Source organism: Rhodnius prolixus, unplaced genomic scaffold, assembly GCF_049639745.1.
Source record: "Rhodnius prolixus isolate KJV_2025 unplaced genomic scaffold, Rpr scaffold_2, whole genome shotgun sequence".
NCBI classification, from domain to species: Eukaryota; Metazoa; Arthropoda; class Insecta; order Hemiptera; family Reduviidae; genus Rhodnius; species Rhodnius prolixus.
In genome coordinates this window covers 16,420,638-16,440,369 of record NW_027411592.1, presented here as the reverse complement: position 1 = coordinate 16,440,369, position 19,732 = coordinate 16,420,638, and the positions used below count along the sequence as shown (strand labels likewise).

Sequence of the window (19,732 nt, the reverse complement as noted above, 5' to 3'; positions counted from 1 at the left end):
TAAAACTTGAGGTTTTAGTAGTATAGAAATAAAGATGCAATAATCGTATTTTATTGGTAAAAAAAAAAATTGCAAAAAAATAGAGGTAATACCATTTTGATCGAACAGAGAGCCATCTTACCTATATTAAACGGATAGCTACGGTTCCATCCTTGTGCTCCAAACTTCCTTCTTTCAGCAACAACTGCATGGAAATAACAAAGGGAGAAAAGTATCGCCTTAAATTCTGCCTCTTTGGAGCACATTTCTAATGTGTCCTGAGTAAAATTATCTAGCGCTTTATGTAAATTAGCAAGCATCCCAGTTGGGGGTTCGTTAGTTATTTTTATAGAAGATTCAAGCACTCCCTAGAAGGGAAAAATATTAGTCGTTTAATTAAATATAATGATTAAAAAATTGCTTGGTTACTATATTAATGTAATTTTTTCCTTTTAAAAGAATAAATGAAGAATCGTACTATTTTACCTGTGGTATGACATGCGCTGCGGGATCAGGAGCGGGTTCACTACTTAAGAACAATCTAAAATTTTTATGAGGATTTTCATGTGCTGATTCCATTTTTTTATCCAGTGTTGACAACCAGTTTTCAACTAGATGAATATTCTCCAGAAAACAACAAATATGATTTGTTTATATCATTTAAAATAGCATTTAAGAATTTGATGTTCAAGACATGAATTCGAGTTTTTACTATTTACAGTAATAACAACCAAATCTATCTGTCTAAAAGCAACACATTCATTACAGTTAAAATCTGATACTTCCTTAATTTTGAATAACAATGTGAAATTTAAAGCCTAATTAGTGCTGGCCTCTAGGTATTGTTCTTGCGTTTAAGAAACATTTACCATCTCTGGACAGTGAGCCGAAAAAGTTAAACTTATTTGGGACGGATGTTGGTCTAGAGGTCAAGAGCGTGGCTTTGTAAGTGGGTTCCCCAGTTCGAATCCCGCGTATGACTTCTTTTTATTTGTATGTTTATAGTCAAGTATGAGCTTCCGCCTCCGTCCACAGTTACAGCATTGTTCTCACGAGCCTGACACCGCAAAACATTACAACAAATACCTCTTATTTTTCCCATTCACTCTCTCTTCATGTTTTACACTCCGAGCTGTTATAATCTAGTTTTTCTGCTAAATACAATTTTTTTAAAAAGCTCTTTGTTCTTTCAAACAACTCACGACACCTAATTGGTAGTTGGACGTTAAACCCCGCCTGAAAAAATAGGCGATTACTTTAATTTACTTTATAACTTATTTATATAAGTAGAGAAGGGTGGCATAGAAAAAAAAAGTACATTTAAACAAATTAAAATGCTATGCGAGAGGATTTGAGGAAAGAGTCGATTCGAGCGTTCGTTATATCGGAGAGTGGCTCTTGGAAAGTATTGGTCTGGTTCAACCATGTTATTTTTATATGAGCATACCGAAGTATCCAAATTCGCAGTTTGGATTGGATATCCGATGGGCAAAGGAGAAGAGGATGGCGGAACAATGAAGAGAAATGGAGATTTGCAGGTTTGGGGAAGATGAAAGAGACGTCTGCATCAAACAGTCCTTAGTAGGATAACCAAATTCACAAATAACCAAATTAATTAAGTTAATAACTAGAATAATGAATATTTTAATTTACTTGTAAGATAACCCAATGACCGTATCTGGCACCTTTCTCAATAGCAGCTTCCGCCACACCTTCTTGTCCTTGACCTAACGAAACATTATGCAAATTTTTTCGCTCAGCAGTGAAACCCAATTTCTTTCCAACTCTTTCGACATCCTAACAAAAAAAAAAGGCATCTTAAAAGTAAGAAATACTTCAAATCTAACTTCTTTAACATGTAGGAAGAACAAAAGTAGAAGAAAAAATTATCAGATAAGAAATTAGCAAACTAGATTCTAAGGAGGAAATAACGAGTTCAAATCCAACTGCTAGCCCCTTAGATTTTCTCTTCCTAGGAGCTTCGCACAGCTCACTGTCCTGTGATGGACAGTGCTGTCTGTTTGAGTGAACACTGTCCGGAGGCAGGCAGTGCACTGAAAAAAAGCTCCAGGCGCTAATGACTTTAGGGTGAAGCGGTTTTTAAAAATACATTAGTAAATGAACAAATTGAAACGCAATGACTGATTAAAAGTGCTGTAATTTCTATCGAATCTTGAATTTCTTACCGTGTACATTATTTAAGAAATTAGCAAAAATAAGGAATCTCGATAACGTGCTACTTATTAAAACTGATTTTAAGAATGTCTCACCCTTGTAGGATCAACTCCTGGAGAAAGAATAAAGAATACCGGCACAGTAGAACTTGTTTCCTTGAATGATTTTTCGAATTCAATCGATCTCGCATCTATGAATTTCGATCCCAGTTTTTCTTCTATGAAAAATCTATCAAAATTGAAAGTGAAGTCATTTAATTTTAAAGAAATCAAGCTTAAGCTACCGCGGCAAATGATCATAAAATCATAGTTATTACTACACGAAAATTCCGATAATTTAGAAAAAAGGTAATTTTAATATTGCGCTAAGTTTAAAGGAATCTGCTTTAGTGTTCAAAACATTTTACTGGTTGCAAACCTTGTAAGATCCAGGGGGACTTTAACAATAATTGCCGTCTTAGATCATTTTTTTTTCATTAAGTTTCACTAAAATATTAATTACAAAATACTGTAAAGTATGAAAAGTTTACTTGATTGCATATGTCATGCGATCTGGGCGCAGTGTGCGCATCATGCACAAACGTTGAAATGGAGTTTTGTTTTTCCAGTCTTGAGGAAATTTATCTTTTTCGGGGCACTCTCCGTCTACGAATTTTTTCCATCTTTTGGCTGATCCTTCAATATCTTTATCTAAATTCCTAAAATGTAGTATTTATTCAGTATTCAAGTAACTATTAAATCATAAAATATATTTTACGTTATGAAGTAAATGCTATCTATGACAGCTTTAACTGATAATGCTATTTCAGGCATTTGAGCTCATGAAAATATTGTTTTTCCTATGATTTCATTAGCTAATCTAAATTTAAGATAGTATGTGAATAGTGATGAGTAAGGTACTTATTTTAATAATAAATTAAAAAGAAATAATACGAACGATTCGAACATATCAACTGACCTGAACTCATCAATCATAGACAAAGCCTTCACTCCTCCCCACAGAGTATTGGTAAGGAAATCAACGGGACTTACCAAACTGGGTAGGTACGGAAACCTCAACAAATAATCCAATTCAGTTTCTGATATTTGACGGTCTCTAAGCAGAATCTGTTGTAGGGATTCATAACATTTGTTCGCTTAATTATATTCGCAAAAATATACAATCTTACCATATTCTTCGTACCTGTATAGTCATTTGAGCAGTAAAAATAAGTTTATCACATTCAAACAACCCTCTAGATGTATATCTAAATGTGCAGTAACTGATGTTTTCAACTAGATTCGTAACTCTAACAGCAACCTCTTCAGACGGTTCTGCTATTTCAATTGCGTTTTGAAAGACTATACTGAATGCCTGAAAATGATGGCATATTTGTGATTACTATTGCATTCAAATATCCTTATTTCACTTTCACTAACCTTGAGAGAAAATTGATATAAAGGATTTATCTTGTTTAGATCATTAACAATGAAGTACAATATTGATGCTCTAATTGCCACAGCCCTGTACATCTCCCTAGCAGCATCAATTTTACTAGAAGTAACTTTAGCCTCAGCTACTTTCACTTCTATAGTTTCTGCTGTTTTCTTGGTAGATTCTAATTTCTCAACTAATTGCTTATCGGATAAAATGTCAGGACCAGCAGCTGACAGTCGAGCAAGTAGTTCGTCTTCTAATTCTTTGAGTTGTATCTTAAAATTATTTTGTTGTTTGGTAAGATTAGCCTGAAAAAAAAGTTTTTAACGTCAACAAATTTCAAACAGAATTGCGTATAAGGCACTGTAATTTTTTTTACAATAATTTAAAATCTTTCCATCGATTTGTGGTACCATAAAAAGCAAACCTTTAGAGCTTCTAAATCTGGTCTCTCCGCTTTCACCACTTCTGCAAGTAATTGTTCTTCAAGGCCATCCTTGGTAACCGTAAAGTTAATGAGTGTAGTTTGAGCTTGAATCTCTGGTTGGTAATGGGGATTAGCAAGTTTAGTTTGAAGTATAAGTCGAAATTTACTGCTGTAGTCGATTTCTCTGTCTCCAATTTTTAATACTCTAAACAGTTAAAAGCAAAAAAATAATTTCCAGCTGAAAGCTAATAACGAACCAATAATTATAGCAAATTATCAGATACATCTTATTAAATTGATTAGGAACAATGATAAGAAAATAATCTTTGAAGAGAATTTAATATTCTATTTAGCTAATCATGTCTGCAAAATTGTTAACAACCAAAAAAATTAACATCTTGCATGAGTAAAAATATTGTAATATTAAAATGTCTTATTTTAACATGTCGTTGCCTTTGCAAAGTCCTATTTTCGTCGATATTTCCTCGGAGGAAATATGTTAAAACTAAGATCTACATTAAAGAAAACAAATACTAACTTCCCTTTCCTAATAAGATTCCGACCAAGAAGGTTGTCTAATACTGGATCAATGGTTTCACCAATATTTTCAATAAGCAATGTGGCACCATCAGTAACAGCTTTCTCAATTTTATCCAAATAATGTTTATGGCCAAGACGAATAACTCTCAGTTCACTGCCGTATTTGGATTTTATCCATTTAACTCCTTGCAACTAAAAGTTAATATTATAAAATATTATAAATCTCTAAGACCTAATTTTAATTAAATGATAAGGATTAATGATTTTAAATCAACTGCTGATGCTTACCTGAGGATCAATCATAAGCGGCCACCTTTCAGAATTTGTAAGGACTGTAGCATTCTCTGCTGACATTCTATCATTTGGCAAGCCCTCATTATTCCACGATGCTATTTGTGCATCATCTGTTAGCATTGACATGGGTTCTATATCAGGGGTACAAGGAATTTCCGGCTAAAAAAGATAAAATATTTAAATTTTTAAGTACCTGTAATGTGATAAAAGTGAACAGTTTCTTACGAGCTTGTATGCACCTTATATTTCGTAAGCTGGGGTTTCCAATGATTGTTCATTAGTTCTTCTCGATAATGCCGCGTAAAACTTCCAACGTAAGAAATGAATGCTGTTACTAACAGAATATCCCCTGGTAAAGTTGTAATTTGTCCAGATAAACTGCACACAAATTCCGTAACTTAAAATGATATAAAATGAAAAAAAATCTAGTATTGGCAATATTAAAATGAATATATATATGTATATTGTTGGCTATATTCTAGGAAAATCCATTTAATTGGCTTTAATTACAAAGCGTTTCAAACACTTTAATATAATCTACAAAATGTTTCATATAAAAAATGTTGAGATCGCTTTTTCCAAATATGTAACCATCAATAAATAGCCAATAAATGCAATATTATTATATAAATAATAGTACTTTGCCACTGTATATTTCCATCTGGAATTCTCTGAAGCAAGCCCATTAACGAGTCTGTTAGCGAGATCAATTGCTTGCAATGTCTTCTCTTCTTCAGCCTCGCATGCCTGTTTTTCAGCTAACGCTTCCTCAAACTGAGAAGTTAGCACACTTAATTGCTCTTCAAGTTTCTGAGAATTATAGACATAATGATTAGTTTACATAAACATTTTACATAAACTATTATCTTCTTACCAATAATCTATAATTCAGCACTTTCTTTGCCTAACGTGAGTTGTAAATTGAAAATTTCAACTCATTGCAATAAGTTTTAAAGTAAAGAAAGCATTATATACTTAATACAGTTAGTATTTATTATATTTATTGTGCACAGGAACAGCATAAGTAGAATGAACATTGGGTAAAATTTATGGACACACCCTACTTTTTATTGCTAGTCATTAACATATATCTTGGATTCGTTTTTATTAATGAGTAATAATGCTTGAAATTAATTGCTGTAAGAAACTTTTTACTTTTAAAATAATTTCTAAATATTTTTTGTAGAAGTCTTGATAAGACGATAAAAATCTCTTTGAAGACAACAACATAAACAATAAATTATTAAATGATTTTAAGATTATTCATGTTGCCCAAAATTGTGTTTAGCAAAAATTAGAAAAAAAAGTCAAAAGTCATACTGAAATTCTTTCTTCAATTTCTGCTAATCTAGTTTGAGCCTGGAGAAGTTCAGCTTGAGCTGCTGCCTCAGCTTTCTTTTTCGGAAGGACAATCATCCATACTTCATGAAACTTCATAATGTTTATTACCCAAGCACAAAGACCTAAAATCAAGTCAATTATATTGATGTTTTTTTTTCAAACTGAGGTTTTTAACAAACAAAATAAAATAATCAAGCAATCCTACAAATGCGCTCTGATTCTCGGTACTAGTTTCACTTTTAAATGACAACAGGTGTAATCAGAGTTTCTTAGGCTAATCAGAGACTTTGTCGGAGCTTAAATCATGAGAGGAATGTTCTTTTTCAGGTAAGACCCGAGAAGCATGTTTGAAAAAACCTATGCTGTTTTTCTGTAACAATCAGGCATTTTTGGGTAATTTCGAAAGACAAGTAAGTACCCGAAACATACGAGTAAATAATATCAAAAAGATTTTTTGGGCCCTTACTGGAAAAAGAACGTTCTCCTAATTATTTAAGGCTTGGCAAAGTCAAAGATTTTGCATTGTGTTCATAAATGGGGATCATTAAATTCGAACTGAATTTAGAAAATAGATATATAATAGCTGTCTCATTTATAAAAATTTAAATTATAGCAAACAGTGGAGTAACATATTAGGTAATACTGTTTAGGTAGAGATAATGAAGGCGAGGGCAGGGTTGTTAATTTAGGACAGAGATCTGCATTGGCAGAAATTAGGTACCAAATATTGTAATTTATAAGGATATTATTGGTAAAAAAACCATCGCTACTTGACAGTCTCAGTTTAGAATAACTGAGTTGAAATGACTTGGTTGGCAAAGCCTTTCTGACCTTGATTTATTTTTTAAAATTGTAGAAAATTTTTTTTTATGCCATTATAAAAGTATAAATTTACAAATTTATTAGTTTTCTAACAAATATTGTTTATTCGCTTTTGTATTTTGATTCAATACACTTAAGACTTTCGAGTATTCCATGTTTCATTATCTTTTTTTTTCGATAGCATGAGCTTTTTGTATTATAATAATTTACACACATATTTAAATTTTTTATCCAGGAAAAGTTTGGTCTTTATATAAAATTAAATCTCGTTATATAAAGTAAGATTAACGTTCTAATCTTACCAGCTGCTGCGCTAGATTTCGTTATAACAGTTTCTGGTGTGAATTGTGGATCTTCTATGTAAGGTTGTACGGCTTTAACTATTTCTGGTAGGATGTTCTCTTTATCATAATTTACTAAAGCGTTCAGAAAACTGTCAGCAGAACCCATCATTGCCTGCGACATTTTTATTTTTTATTTTCAACTGTTCTCAAGTTATTTTTACTTTTATCATACATTAAATATAATCGTATAAAAGATATGATGATGAGTTATAAAAGATGATGTGATGCTAATTAAAATTGATTATTTTCAAAACCTCTTAGAAAAAATCGATTTATTTCTTATAGAAACTCTATAAGTTTTAAAAAAGTGTTTTTCTAAAAACTAAAAACTTTTATTACCAAGGTAAAAAAAAAGTTGATGTAAGAACTACTCGGTTCCCAGAACACAAAGGGCACTGTGATTTTACGAGTAGCACGTACTTTTAACAATAAAGAATTGGTGTATCAAAACTTTAGACACTGGAATTCATTCATTCATTCACTTAATATTTAACTGGATATATTTCACAGATTTCGAGAAATCTCTTCGTCATCCATTCACATTATCAGTGAAGTTTGGGCATTCCTAAAAGTATTGTCTGAGATTCTTGAAGACTTACAACTTATAATGGCTTTACAGAGCACACGATGAACAAGGATTGCGACCTGCAGGTCATAAACGACTTCTTGAATTTATTACAATTGTATTTTCAAGTATCAGGAGATCCACTGTTTCTATGAAAAATCCTGTAGAATGAAACATTTTATGAATAAAACCATAAAATACTTAAAACAATACCTTAGCGGCTTTCCAGCTTCTATCTTTTGGGATTTTGCCTTTCTTTGATAACAAAACCATGACAGCAGAAGCGACCTTAGCAACTGCTTCAGGAGGTGTGCCGAAAGATTTCATTTCTGTAAGATTTGTCTGCAAAAATAAATAAATACCATTACTCTAAAATTAATTAGGTTATGGATTATTATAATTTAATAAGATTAATAAAATGAATGATGGCACGATATTAAAATTAATCAGGTTTAGTTAACTAAATCCCTCCTTTTAAAAATAATTTTCAATTAAAAATCGTGCAAAAATTAATTCTCGAATACTCTTTGAAACAATATGAACCTTATTTAAAGTATTCAGAGCATTCTGGGCTGCTTCCAAAGCAGGGAGTGCCATTGCCAAATCTTCTTCACATAATTTTTGTTTGATTTTTACATCTTCTTCAATAATTTGGCATTTTCTTTCTTCCTCTTTCGCTAAAAATTAAGAGAAAAATATTTTACAAAAGAACTAACCCAATTAACATAGAAGAATAAATTTTCACTATAAAAAAGAAGTATGCGGGTCCGCTTTGTACAAATTTTTAACACTTTAAATTTTTAAGTTCCTGAATTGTTTATATTTAACTTTTTGGAACAGACATATTTGTTTAAATTATACATTCTTAGAAACAATTATAATTTAATTGCATTAATAGTGCAGCTTTTATATAACTAACTGTTACATGCATTGCTGCAAATAAGAAATGGATATTTACAAGAATGTAATGAAAATGATTCGTTGCTAATACGAATAAATAAAGGATTTGCAAGTGCAGATATTTATTTCCATTTTTATACCTATTATGAAAAATAAGAGGAAGAGAAGAAGAAGAAGAAAAAATAATAGTCCAACTTCTTTTGTTTAGAAGAAAGTTGCACATCATTATCCACTTAAATAGAACTTCTGCAAACGAATTGATCTAATCACGAATCAGTGACATAAAGAGTTATCACTGATTAACCCCAACCATTATATTAGTCATTACCAATCATTACACTTAGGTTCTATTTTCTAGATCTAATCATGCTTTTTGTATTTGATCTATTTTTTGTTATATGTATGTAATATTTCGTATATAATTTCAAGAAGCCAAGACAATGTTCGCTAGTGCATTTTGAATTGTCTTCCTGTAAAAATAAATGCGACAAACCTATTGCTTTTTCTTTGCTGACAATATCCGTTTCCTTGCTAACTATTTGAATAAGTTCACTTGCAGCAGTGTTCTTTTGTGCCACGATTAGTCCTTGTTCAGCTAGTTGAATTTTAAGAACACCCACCTTTGTAAGTGAAATATAATTTATACATCTATTTTTCTCTCTCTCTCTCTCTTCATTAAGTGAAGAATATTACTTTTAACAATGTTAATACAATGATAATTAAAATTATTAATTAGTTCTACTGTTGTGAGTGATTAAATTCGTTTAGACATTTTTTCTCGTTTTCCATCCCTGAATCAGATCAACTTATTTCATTTCCTCAACAATAATCAAGTTATTCAGAAAAAAGATTCCCAAGTGTCATAAATTTTATCAAATTTTTAAAACGGTTATTTTATTGAAATCTAAAATGGTGTCAACATACATTTAGCCAAGCAGACTAAGAACACTCGTATTACTTGGGATTAAATCCTCCTTTAGCTAAAATAATTGAAAAATATCATTTTAACAAATTAATAATTAAGTTAAGGCATATTACCTGCTGCGAACAACTGACAAGTTTTTGCAAACCATTTTGTAATCGATCAATTTTTGTGATAACTTCTGAATGTTTGCTCCCAAGCAATTTTGAGTAAAGACTGATAAGTTCAAGAAAAGATTTTGGAGTAGTATAATTATATCTTCTTTCATTGAGTAAATATATAGAGGACATTTTATTTACAGACATATGTATGAAAGCCATTATTAATGACATGGACTTGGTAAGCTTTTCCTGAAAACAGAATTATACTCTACCTAATTATTAGAAAATTTATGAACTTTATAAAAATATAGTTAATATCTCCTTGACAAAAACTTACAGTTTAAAAAGTTAAGTATAAGAGTTGATTAAAAGCCAAAAATACTCCAAGAGAGGGTCTTATGAGGCAAACTCCTCTCCTATAGAGTGGCATGCCTAGAGACTCCCAAAAGGCATAATTAAATGAAATTCCTAATTGAGAAACACCTCAATTAAGTAAAAAGATCTACGTGTTTTTTAAAAAAATAGGTAACAAAAAGAAGGATAAGAACAATTTCTGAAAATGCCGTTTTTTCCTATTTTTGAAAAAATAAACGATTAATTTATTTTAGTTAATATATTTAAAAATTTCAACTGTTTGGAAAAGACAAATAATTTACTGTGGTAAGTAATAATGATCAATAATTTTAATATTATTTACTTACCGGCAGTACATCCATTTCACATAAAAATCTGTGAGAAACTGACTCTAAAGCTTCTTGAGGCCATTCTAAGAACCAATCTATTGTAGTACAATTCACTAGAGCGGGAAATTTTCTAGCCCTTACACGAAGTGTTGAACCAACGGGAGAAAAACATAGAATTGTCTTTAGATTTCTTCGTACTCTATCTATGAAAAATTTCCAGCAATTCTGACGAGTGTCCGCTAAACCAGATCCTTTGGCCTAAAAAATGTGAAAAAACACATTTAAAAAAATAATTCATACTTCTTTGTTCAAGCATTATTGCAATTAAATAAAGAAACAAGACAAAACCTCAGGTCCAATAGAGCTAATAATGCTGTCCACTTCATCTTCTGCAAACAAATCTGGTATCTCTCCAGATGATAACAAGTCATTTATCAGAACCAAAAACCTTTCATCTGATACCTGAGAATCTGTCATTAGAAACATTATCCCAATGTTTTTAAGTCCTGCTTTCATGTATAAGCCGGTCAAGTCAGCCTGTAATTTTATTTCAATATTAATTTAGTATATGATTGGATCCTCAGTGTTAGATACGATTACTTTATCCATTATGTAAATTCCAAACAAATATGCAAAACAATAGATGACACAGTGTGCTATTATAAACACGTTAGGATAGAAGTTAAGTAGGCTTACAATAGGGGCTGTTGCAGCTATTAGAGAAGAAATGCTGAGATCACTGAGAGCAGTACAATTTTTTTAGAACATCCTTCTCCCTTATCACAAAGATAAAGAAAAGTAATTTTTTTAAAATGCCTTTTTTTTGCCAACTGGAGATTATTGAAAGAGAGACTACACTGATGTTTCTTTTATTCAGACTATGGTTTGATAAAACAGGTCTAAAAAATTTAATACGTTTCTAAAAATGTCATAATACCCCTGAATTTAAAGCGCTTACCTTTCCTAGTTTTCTAGGTAGAGCAATTAGGACGTTTTTAGGCAAAGATAAATTATAAAATCTAATATTTTGATCGTGATATCATGCTTAGAGTCCATTAACCCGTTGCCGCAAATGACGGCTATAGCAGTCCGATCTTTGTTGATATGTAGGCAAACGACGTCTACAGCCGTCGTGCACATTTTAATTAATAAAAAAAAAGTACAGCGTTAGTACGAAGTGTACTAACGCATACACTTGTTAATTAATGAATTAGTAAAGCAAATGCTGTATAGTCGTCACGACGGTTATAGCCGTCGAGAGTTTTTTTGGAAAAACCGTGGCCAAATGTGATAATTTTTACTTCCAAACATACAACTTACACTTGATTCCATCTGGCAGTCATAAACAATTGAGAAAAAAAAAGTGTGTTTCTGAGCACGATCATCAAATTAAAAGTGTGCGGCCACGGGTTAATAGATCATTTGTGATAATTAATTACTTCAAATAATTAAAGCGGGATAAAAATGTGTTTAATTTTTAGAATTGCAGTCTATACAATTTATAGTCTATACAACTCTACTTACAGAATAGTTGTATTTAAAGAGACTGTAAAATGACTATTTTTTTACTTGTGCAATTTTTTCTCTTAAATGAAGAAATATATCTTGTGACTAACATGAAGTTATAGCGCTCGAAGCCTTGTTAAATTACTGCCATTATTCTTTCTTTACTGAGAGCACTATGCAAATTGAAGCCCTTGGGAAAAAATATTTAAGGAGACCATACACGAACACAATACTTCTGAGATCCTATCCAGTGCCCTACCACTAATTAATCCATTCGCGATAAAGTTATCCTGTTTTAACAACTCTAAACTAAGTTTTCAATAGATTAAAAAAAAAATGAAACAATAATGTAGTTAATGAAATCTATAAAACAGCAAAACAAAAAATAGTAACCTTCAAATCATTAGTAGAATATCCTTTTTTAAGCTGTATCTGAAATGGTTCTAATCCGGATATGAAAGCAGACAATCTGGAAAGTGACTGCTTGCCACTTCCTCCTACTCCAACGAGTAACGCATTTCCTCTTGGCATTTCCATGACACGGTTAATTCTATAAATCACATTTTTATTAATTTTAAGTAATTCTTAAAACTCCATTTATCTTTGTTGATTAGAGCCGGCTGAAGTACTGGCTTACGTGGATATGTACAAAAGTTTTTTTTGATAAGCGATTACTTTATTCAAACATTCTTGGAAATTTACCAAGAAGCTAAGAATTATTATTTTTATTTTTTCAATAATTATTAATTATTTCCTTATTAATACAAAAGTTGTTTCTTTTTTGTTTTCTTTCTTTCCATTAAGTTGGAAAAGAGAATTAATTTGCTATTCCCTAGACTGGAATTTCACTGCAATAAAATATTCTGTTCAGGAAAAGAGTAATCACAGCAACTCAGAACCACACTACATTCTGTGAGAAAGTGTACTAATGAAATAGTAGATTACTTTAATCTACAACTAATCCACTTTCAAGTGAATCCCTGAGGCAAATGTCCAGAAAAATTATTATAGAAAGTTCGAAAAATACTTTCTTAAACTTCAAATTATAGTTGTATGATCATTTTGAAATTGCCGAAAAGTAAAATTAAAAGGAATTTTTCACATTAAGATGTGTGCCTTTTCTTAAACACATAGAATTCTGGATTTTGGGGATAACGCAACCATAAGAAAAGAAAATAGATACTTTAACCCATTTTCATTCCTTTAACACGGTTTTCTGATTGCAGTTATTCAACTTCTCTATTAATCGATTAAAATTAATGCAAAAAGAAAAAACTATTTTTTGATTCAAAAAAATTATTTAAAATAACCTGAAATACAAACAGATTGACTAGCTATGCTTACCTACATACATGTGCCATAGCATCTTCAAAAAGTACTAAGTTCATAGTGCCGATAAGATCATTATATTGAGTCATGGCATCAGTCAATAAGTTATTTAATTGTTTCCAAGATGGCATTCTTAGATATTTGGGATCACCGATACCCTCAACAAAATGGCAATATATGAGAGGACTGCATTGGTAGTCAGACTCATGTATGTCCTGCAATGACAAAATATGAATATGAATAAATAAAAAATATGTCAATTAAATAGAAATTTGCTCATTTTAAATAATACATTTTAAAACAAATGTATTATGCATTAAGATATTTTGAACTTTCTTAGAATAAAAAATTAACTTTTAGCACATTAAAAAAAATTGATGATACAATTTGTCTTTAGTATCTTTGATTATGATTAAACAATTCTATTTTTACAGAGAAAAGGCTGAAATGTAATGATAAAAGCTTTATTATTGGTTTTGGCAAACAAAAAAAGAATCGTAACCGTAGTAAATATGAAAGAAATGATTATTTTCAGAAAAAAACAGCAAAATAAATTAAAAGAACATGCTCTTCTATTTACAAATAAAATTATTATAAGCTTAAACAAGTGAATCTTACCTCGATTAAATTTAGCTGGAAAACAAAAAGGATATTAGTAGTTTATTATGTAGAGAAAATACAAATAAAAAATGCATTATTTCTTAAGTGACATATTGAAGTATAACATATATAATACCGTTTCTTTCAAGCTACATAGCTATACAGTAAAGAGTTCGAAGGATCTTGTTGGAAAACTAGTTAAATAGTTTGTGTAATCCAAGTTATTTACGAATAGTATTTAAGTTATATTAGAAAGGCAAATAGTATTCAAGCCACTATTTTCATATTCTATCTGCATACTTTTCTCTAAGGAAGCATCAGAAATTCTGTGTCCTTGGGATAAAATAAACAGATTTTCTCCTTAACTACTTAAAGGTTGTTCATAATTGAAGATTACAACCAACTTGTCAACCTGGAGGGAGAGATTAATTGCTTTCTTTTAACTCTTATATATAAGCTGAAAATAACTTAAACATAACCACTCTTTTCACCCCATTTACTGACACAATAGATATCTCTTGAACATACCATAGTACAAGCTGTATGTGATCAAGAAATAGCTAACAAGAAAATCTGGTGAATAAAATTTCCTAAACAATGAGTATTATAAAAAAAATATCAAAGAAAGAGAAACATATATTTATTTACAACTTCGTTAAAAATCATAAGAAGGGCCTTTACGATTGATTTACTTGCTGTTTAAAATAAGAAGTTTTTAAGTCAATAATAAGAGTTGTAGTAGCATACCTTTTTGATATAAGTGCATTTTAAAATGCAGTTACTTGTACAGCCAACTATTATAATTATTTAGAGTAGACTAATTATTGATTATGAAAGATATAATTTAAATAAAGCGTCATTCCACTTACTGTAAATACTTTTTTAATAGTCTCAGTAAGCATTTTATTAAAAACATCTTGATCTTTAAGGTCTACAAGTTTATCTCCATAAACTCTTGCTGCTTCATGCATCCATATTCGCACAAAAGCTCCAGGACTTGGAATACATTCTGGTGCAGTCATAATAATTGCCTATTAAAACAAATTTTATAATAATAATTTTTTACAGAGAATTAAAAAGTTACTGTCCTGAAGACAGCGCTGAAAAAAAAACTCCAGGTGCTAATAAAAGTTAAATTATAGAAGCTATAAGATGTAAGTTTTATATAAGTTGGTTATTAGCTCTTTTCAGGGTAATTACTTCACCTTACATGTTCAAATGCTTTTTATAAAAATTAAAAAATAGATTTTTGCGAAATTCACTTGCAATATTACATAAAAGCTATTAAATATATAAAATACAGCTATTTAAAAGTAAAAATGGAACTTTAGACTGTCAACGATTACAGATTTTTACTTACCTGAAATATGTTGCTAAGATCTCGCAGATTAAAAATGTAATGAAATTTAATGGCCGTAGGCAAAAATGTTTGCTGCACGCGTAGATGTGTTTGCTGAGCCAGCTGGATAATTAAATCTGCAGTTTTGAGTACAGGGGTAGAGAATTTATTTTGAGGGTTTCCAATATGTTGCAACAACACTGATGAATAAATGTGGGTTAACGCTTCTAGTCCAGGAAAACTAAATGAAAAACAAAAATTAATCAATTTTTTTTGCAAAGATAAAGATAGTTTTACTGTAAAAACAGCAAAAACTAATTAGTATAATCTTTCTGAAGCTATTTCCATAGGTTTCCATAGGGCTGCGCACGCTTGAGAATAAAAAATTTATGAAGGGTGATTTGAACTTAAAAAGTAACTTAGATTAAGGACTAGGGTTGCAGAAGTGGATTTTTACCACAGCACCAGAAAACTTTACAGTGATTAGACATTCTTCAACATAATATGACTGTAAACAGTGAGCATGGCACCCAGAAACTGCTAAAATCATTTACATTAACTCCGGGAAAAGTTAGTAAACAAGTTACAATCATGATACCAGCAAACCGCACATCTACTGTATAATGTTATACCAGACAAAATGTGGAGAGATTTGCGTACCATTAATAATAGCAGGAAGTGAATGTATTAAAAATAATATATTGTAAAAAAAAGGATATTTGGAGTTTTTATTTTCAAAGACAGCTTTTACCATCGGAAGGGCATCAATTGCTCTCTCATTAATGGGTTCGTTTTTTTTATTGGAGTCTTATTTCTTGGAGTAGGCTCAATGGGTGAATAATCAAACCGTGTTTAAAACATAAGCTGAAAAACTGTCATACTTCCTTTTGTAATGTCTTATTGCAATGTACGAGTGTTTCACATTAGATCTTATTTATAAACATCTTACTGCAGAATTTATTAATATAAAAAACTAAATATAATTTAATTAAAATAATATGAAAAAACATAATCAATTGCAAAACGTTTGTTGGGGTTACCTTAGAGCAAATACAAAGAAGTGCCTTTGTAGTCTTGGGTCAATTGTAAAACTACCAGCAGTTGGATTCATGGTGCTCAGAAACATTATATTATGAATATCCTTTAACGTCAATTTTTGTCTATCATACCAATGTTGATAATCCATGAACTGCCTAATCAAGGTGTGAGGTTGTACTGTTCCATAACGGTCAACCTGCAATTTTTATATATTGTCAAAGAGGTTTGACCTATAACTAACATATATTTGACAAACAATAAGTAAAAGTCCATTATCTATAAAGAATGTTACTAGTATTAAAACCTGCTTTAAAATGTTTAATATTACCTCTGGCATGTTCATGTCATCTATAAAATAGATCATTGTCTTGTTTCCTGGCGGACCATAATTACGTCCAGCTTTCTTTTCCAATGGTTTTTCTATTACTTTTTGGAGCATTTCTGGCAAAAGAAAAAGAGAAAAAAAACAAAATTAATTGGAGTTTAAGGGAGCGCAACTCTCTTTTTTCTTTCTTTTTTTTTTGAATAAAAAATTAAGCGATGAAATACAAAATATTTGCCAAGTCAAACCAAACAATTATTTTCAATAATGTAATTAGTTTGGAAGTTGAATTCATAAAAAAAAACATATATTTATCGAGTTAATATTTTATAGTCCTGTTGCGTTTTTTATTTGTTGAGTTTAATTCTACAAAGCCAAATAAGCCAGTTTACAATTGCAATATCTTCCAAAAATTAACAAAATCTGGTGATTCATCTCGCGTAGTGAACTTACCTGAAGTTGTATAGAAGTTGAAAGATATATTTGTGACAGTGTAGTTGGCAGATAATGAAAATAATTTATCACCAATAAGCACAGATTTTCCAGATCCTGCTGGTCCCACTAACATTAATGGTTTCTGTTTGTCTATAAGAAGGTCCAGAAAATAACGGACTCGAGTCGTCTCAGCAGTGTTTACTAATGTCGACTGTATGTACAAAAGTTAAAACATTATTTTTTTAAATATTGTTAATTGTTTCTTTTTTAAAATATGTTAATAAATATTTGTGCTGTTAGATTTACTTGCTAATGCATTAAAAATGATAGATAAACCATAGGCTAAAAATTCTAAATAGTACATTCAAACACACAGACGGGTCTCGCTTTCAAAAGGACTTCGAAACGCCTTTAGTTAAAACAAAACAAAATAGAAAAAATACTTGTAAATAAAAAGCTGAAAAGAATAATGTTTTAGTTGTCACAATGATTTTGGAAACACCCAGATCTCCCTCTTTTTGTTTCATTGTTTTGATGAACTAAATGCAATTCAATACGTTTGCATATATGTATACTGTCTAAACTAATAAAAACTCTAAATTTTTCAAAAATAAAATCATCAACAACTCGGTAAGAAAAGCTACCATTTTTACTTTGTTCTACAGTATCAACTACGTACATGTACACAGATCCATGCATGTACGCAGATCAAATATCTCTATATTATGGAGGTTGCTGTAGTTGATATTTAGCTGCATCTTTAAATTGATTTAGAGTAGTTATGAATAACTGAATTGATTCAATAAAAGTATTAATTTGATTAAAAGTAATTTAACCCATTACCTGTAAAGGAAGTTCATAATCCAGTTCAAATTTAGACAATTTGTCGGTCCAAGGTCTAAATTTCTTAGTTTCTTGATCAATGAAATAATTAAAAACATGATCACCCGAACTAACCGCTACAGGGATTCTTACTGTTTTAAATTCATTAACCCACCATTTCGTAAATTCAGAACGCCAATCTATTAACTTGAAAAAAAAAAATTATATATACATACTCGTATATATTGAATATAATAAACAATAAATACCTATTTTATCTCAGAAAACAATTTTTTAGAATATTATAAAATGTGACCAATTCTCCCTACCTGGTCTTGAAAGCTTGCAGAACCAAATGCCCAGATACAGGCAAACACAAAGTAAACTTCATACCAATCTTTTGGAGATTCTGCGGGAATATTTGCAGGAATAAGTAAGGCTTCCAGAAGTGTACATAACATTTGTACATGCGCTATTTCAGCAATTGGAGTAATTTTTTTGAATTTTGTCCTAGAAGCTTCCAAAGTAGCCGGTACATATTTATCGAATAGAGCAGTCACGATTGTTTTTTCGCTTTCATTCTTACGCGTATCAAGCCAACTAGCAACATACCTATAAAACAGCAACAAAATTGACATATAGCACTGCCATAAAGTAATATCTTCTTGCTGGTAAGATACAGTCGCTTAATCTAGGCCATTATGCCATTCCAACGTTTTAAAATTACAATTAAAAATGTGATAGCAACAAGTATCGAACAGCATAACAGCAAATGAGGTTTCCAATAGCGAAAACTGAATAATTTGAAAATATTTTAAAATTAACTTACGGATTCCAGCCTAAATCAGAAGGATTTATATAAAGAATGCCTGCCCGTGATACAGTAGCTGGCGTGGCTGTTCTGAGATTTGATATTTCGAAGAGCAGTCTCATTGATGGTGTTAGAGCAATCCGTTCATTACTTGCTAGTGTTAGCACCTAATGATTCAAATAAATACTTATGATGTGCTTTACAATTTACTGACTTTATATAAATTCAAAGGAAAGAAATAATACAGATTTTATATGTTTAGATTAAATGGCATTAACTCCAATTCCTTAAAAAAATTAATAGGAACATTATCACTTAAAAGAACAATTTTGAAAGATGTAATGTGATTTGAAAGATTGGAACAGCAATCCCAAAAGAAGCACTGAACACTGAAATTTTAATAATTATAGGAATCTCTTAGAAATGGTAAAGGTAAATAAGAGCAGTCGAACACATTCCCTGTTTAGCAATTTAGTTTCTAAGCTTTAGTTTAACTTCTGTTCAGAAAACATTAACTCAAACCTTGTTATCATCCATAACAGTATTGAGAGATTCTATCCACATTGGATCTATATCACCGTCCATCACCATCCATTTAGGTCCGTCACCCACCATATTCGCTTGCTCTCTTATTAACACAGAAAATAAACCTGTAAACAAATACATACAAATAAAAAGATAAATAAATACTTAGCCCCTACAGTCAAGTGGAATAAGCCACTGTAAAAATTTTACTATTAGTAATGTAACTTTTATTTATCTTATAAAAATTTCACTTTTTACTCCTGGAGATTTAGATATAAACAATTTTTGAAATCTAATCTGATGGAAAATTAAAAATTAAATGAAATATTAATTGGGGAAACATTCGGCTGAGGTAATAATGTCATTATTTGGCAACGCTCCTTTAATTCTCTCTTCATTTTAGTTGTGCTGATTTTGCCATCTTCATAACTAATTCATCCTATTGAACTTTATTAATATCCACTGCTACTTTCCCTTACTTCTACTAAGAAAGAAG

General features: G+C 30.7%; 1 protein-coding gene across 6 annotated transcripts in view; it reads right to left on the bottom strand.

Moving 5' to 3' along the window:
• The window catches only part of LOC141449126 (dynein beta chain, ciliary-like), a 71,011-nt gene that overhangs the window by 3,378 nt on the left and 47,901 nt on the right, over positions 1-19,732 (bottom strand). For 3 of the 6 annotated variants that reach the window (XM_074118220.1, XM_074118221.1, XM_074118223.1), the window contains 33 exons: positions 19,234-19,361; positions 18,730-18,878; positions 18,230-18,512; positions 17,922-18,107; positions 17,097-17,289; positions 16,650-16,762; positions 16,324-16,517; positions 15,305-15,524; positions 14,814-14,975; positions 13,963-13,977; positions 13,360-13,559; positions 12,409-12,565; positions 10,858-11,046; positions 10,528-10,767; positions 9,842-10,075; positions 9,297-9,423; positions 8,447-8,580; positions 8,117-8,245; positions 7,297-7,450; positions 6,152-6,294; positions 5,472-5,641; positions 5,071-5,209; positions 4,826-4,990; positions 4,536-4,729; positions 3,998-4,202; positions 3,573-3,878; positions 3,337-3,507; positions 3,112-3,260; positions 2,684-2,851; positions 2,250-2,382; positions 1,633-1,776; positions 466-603; positions 122-347 (listed from right to left, as the gene is read on the bottom strand). In XM_074118220.1, coding sequence (XP_073974321.1) covers positions 122-347; positions 466-603; positions 1,633-1,776; positions 2,250-2,382; positions 2,684-2,851; positions 3,112-3,260; positions 3,337-3,507; positions 3,573-3,878; positions 3,998-4,202; positions 4,536-4,729; positions 4,826-4,990; positions 5,071-5,209; positions 5,472-5,641; positions 6,152-6,294; positions 7,297-7,450; positions 8,117-8,245; positions 8,447-8,580; positions 9,297-9,423; positions 9,842-10,075; positions 10,528-10,767; positions 10,858-11,046; positions 12,409-12,565; positions 13,360-13,559; positions 13,963-13,977; positions 14,814-14,975; positions 15,305-15,524; positions 16,324-16,517; positions 16,650-16,762; positions 17,097-17,289; positions 17,922-18,107; positions 18,230-18,512; positions 18,730-18,878; positions 19,234-19,361 — 5,658 coding nt within the window. Of the gene's footprint in view, positions 1-121; positions 348-465; positions 724-1,632; positions 1,777-2,249; positions 2,383-2,683; positions 2,852-3,111; positions 3,261-3,336; positions 3,508-3,572; positions 3,879-3,997; positions 4,203-4,535; positions 4,730-4,825; positions 4,991-5,070; positions 5,210-5,471; positions 5,642-6,151; positions 6,295-7,296; positions 7,451-8,116; positions 8,246-8,446; positions 8,581-9,296; positions 9,424-9,841; positions 10,076-10,527; positions 10,768-10,857; positions 11,047-12,408; positions 12,566-13,359; positions 13,560-13,962; positions 13,978-14,813; positions 14,976-15,304; positions 15,525-16,323; positions 16,518-16,649; positions 16,763-17,096; positions 17,290-17,921; positions 18,108-18,229; positions 18,513-18,729; positions 18,879-19,233; positions 19,362-19,732 lie in introns of those variants that run through there. The other 3 variants (XR_012455344.1, XM_074118222.1, XR_012455345.1) reach the window with 3 other exon arrangements.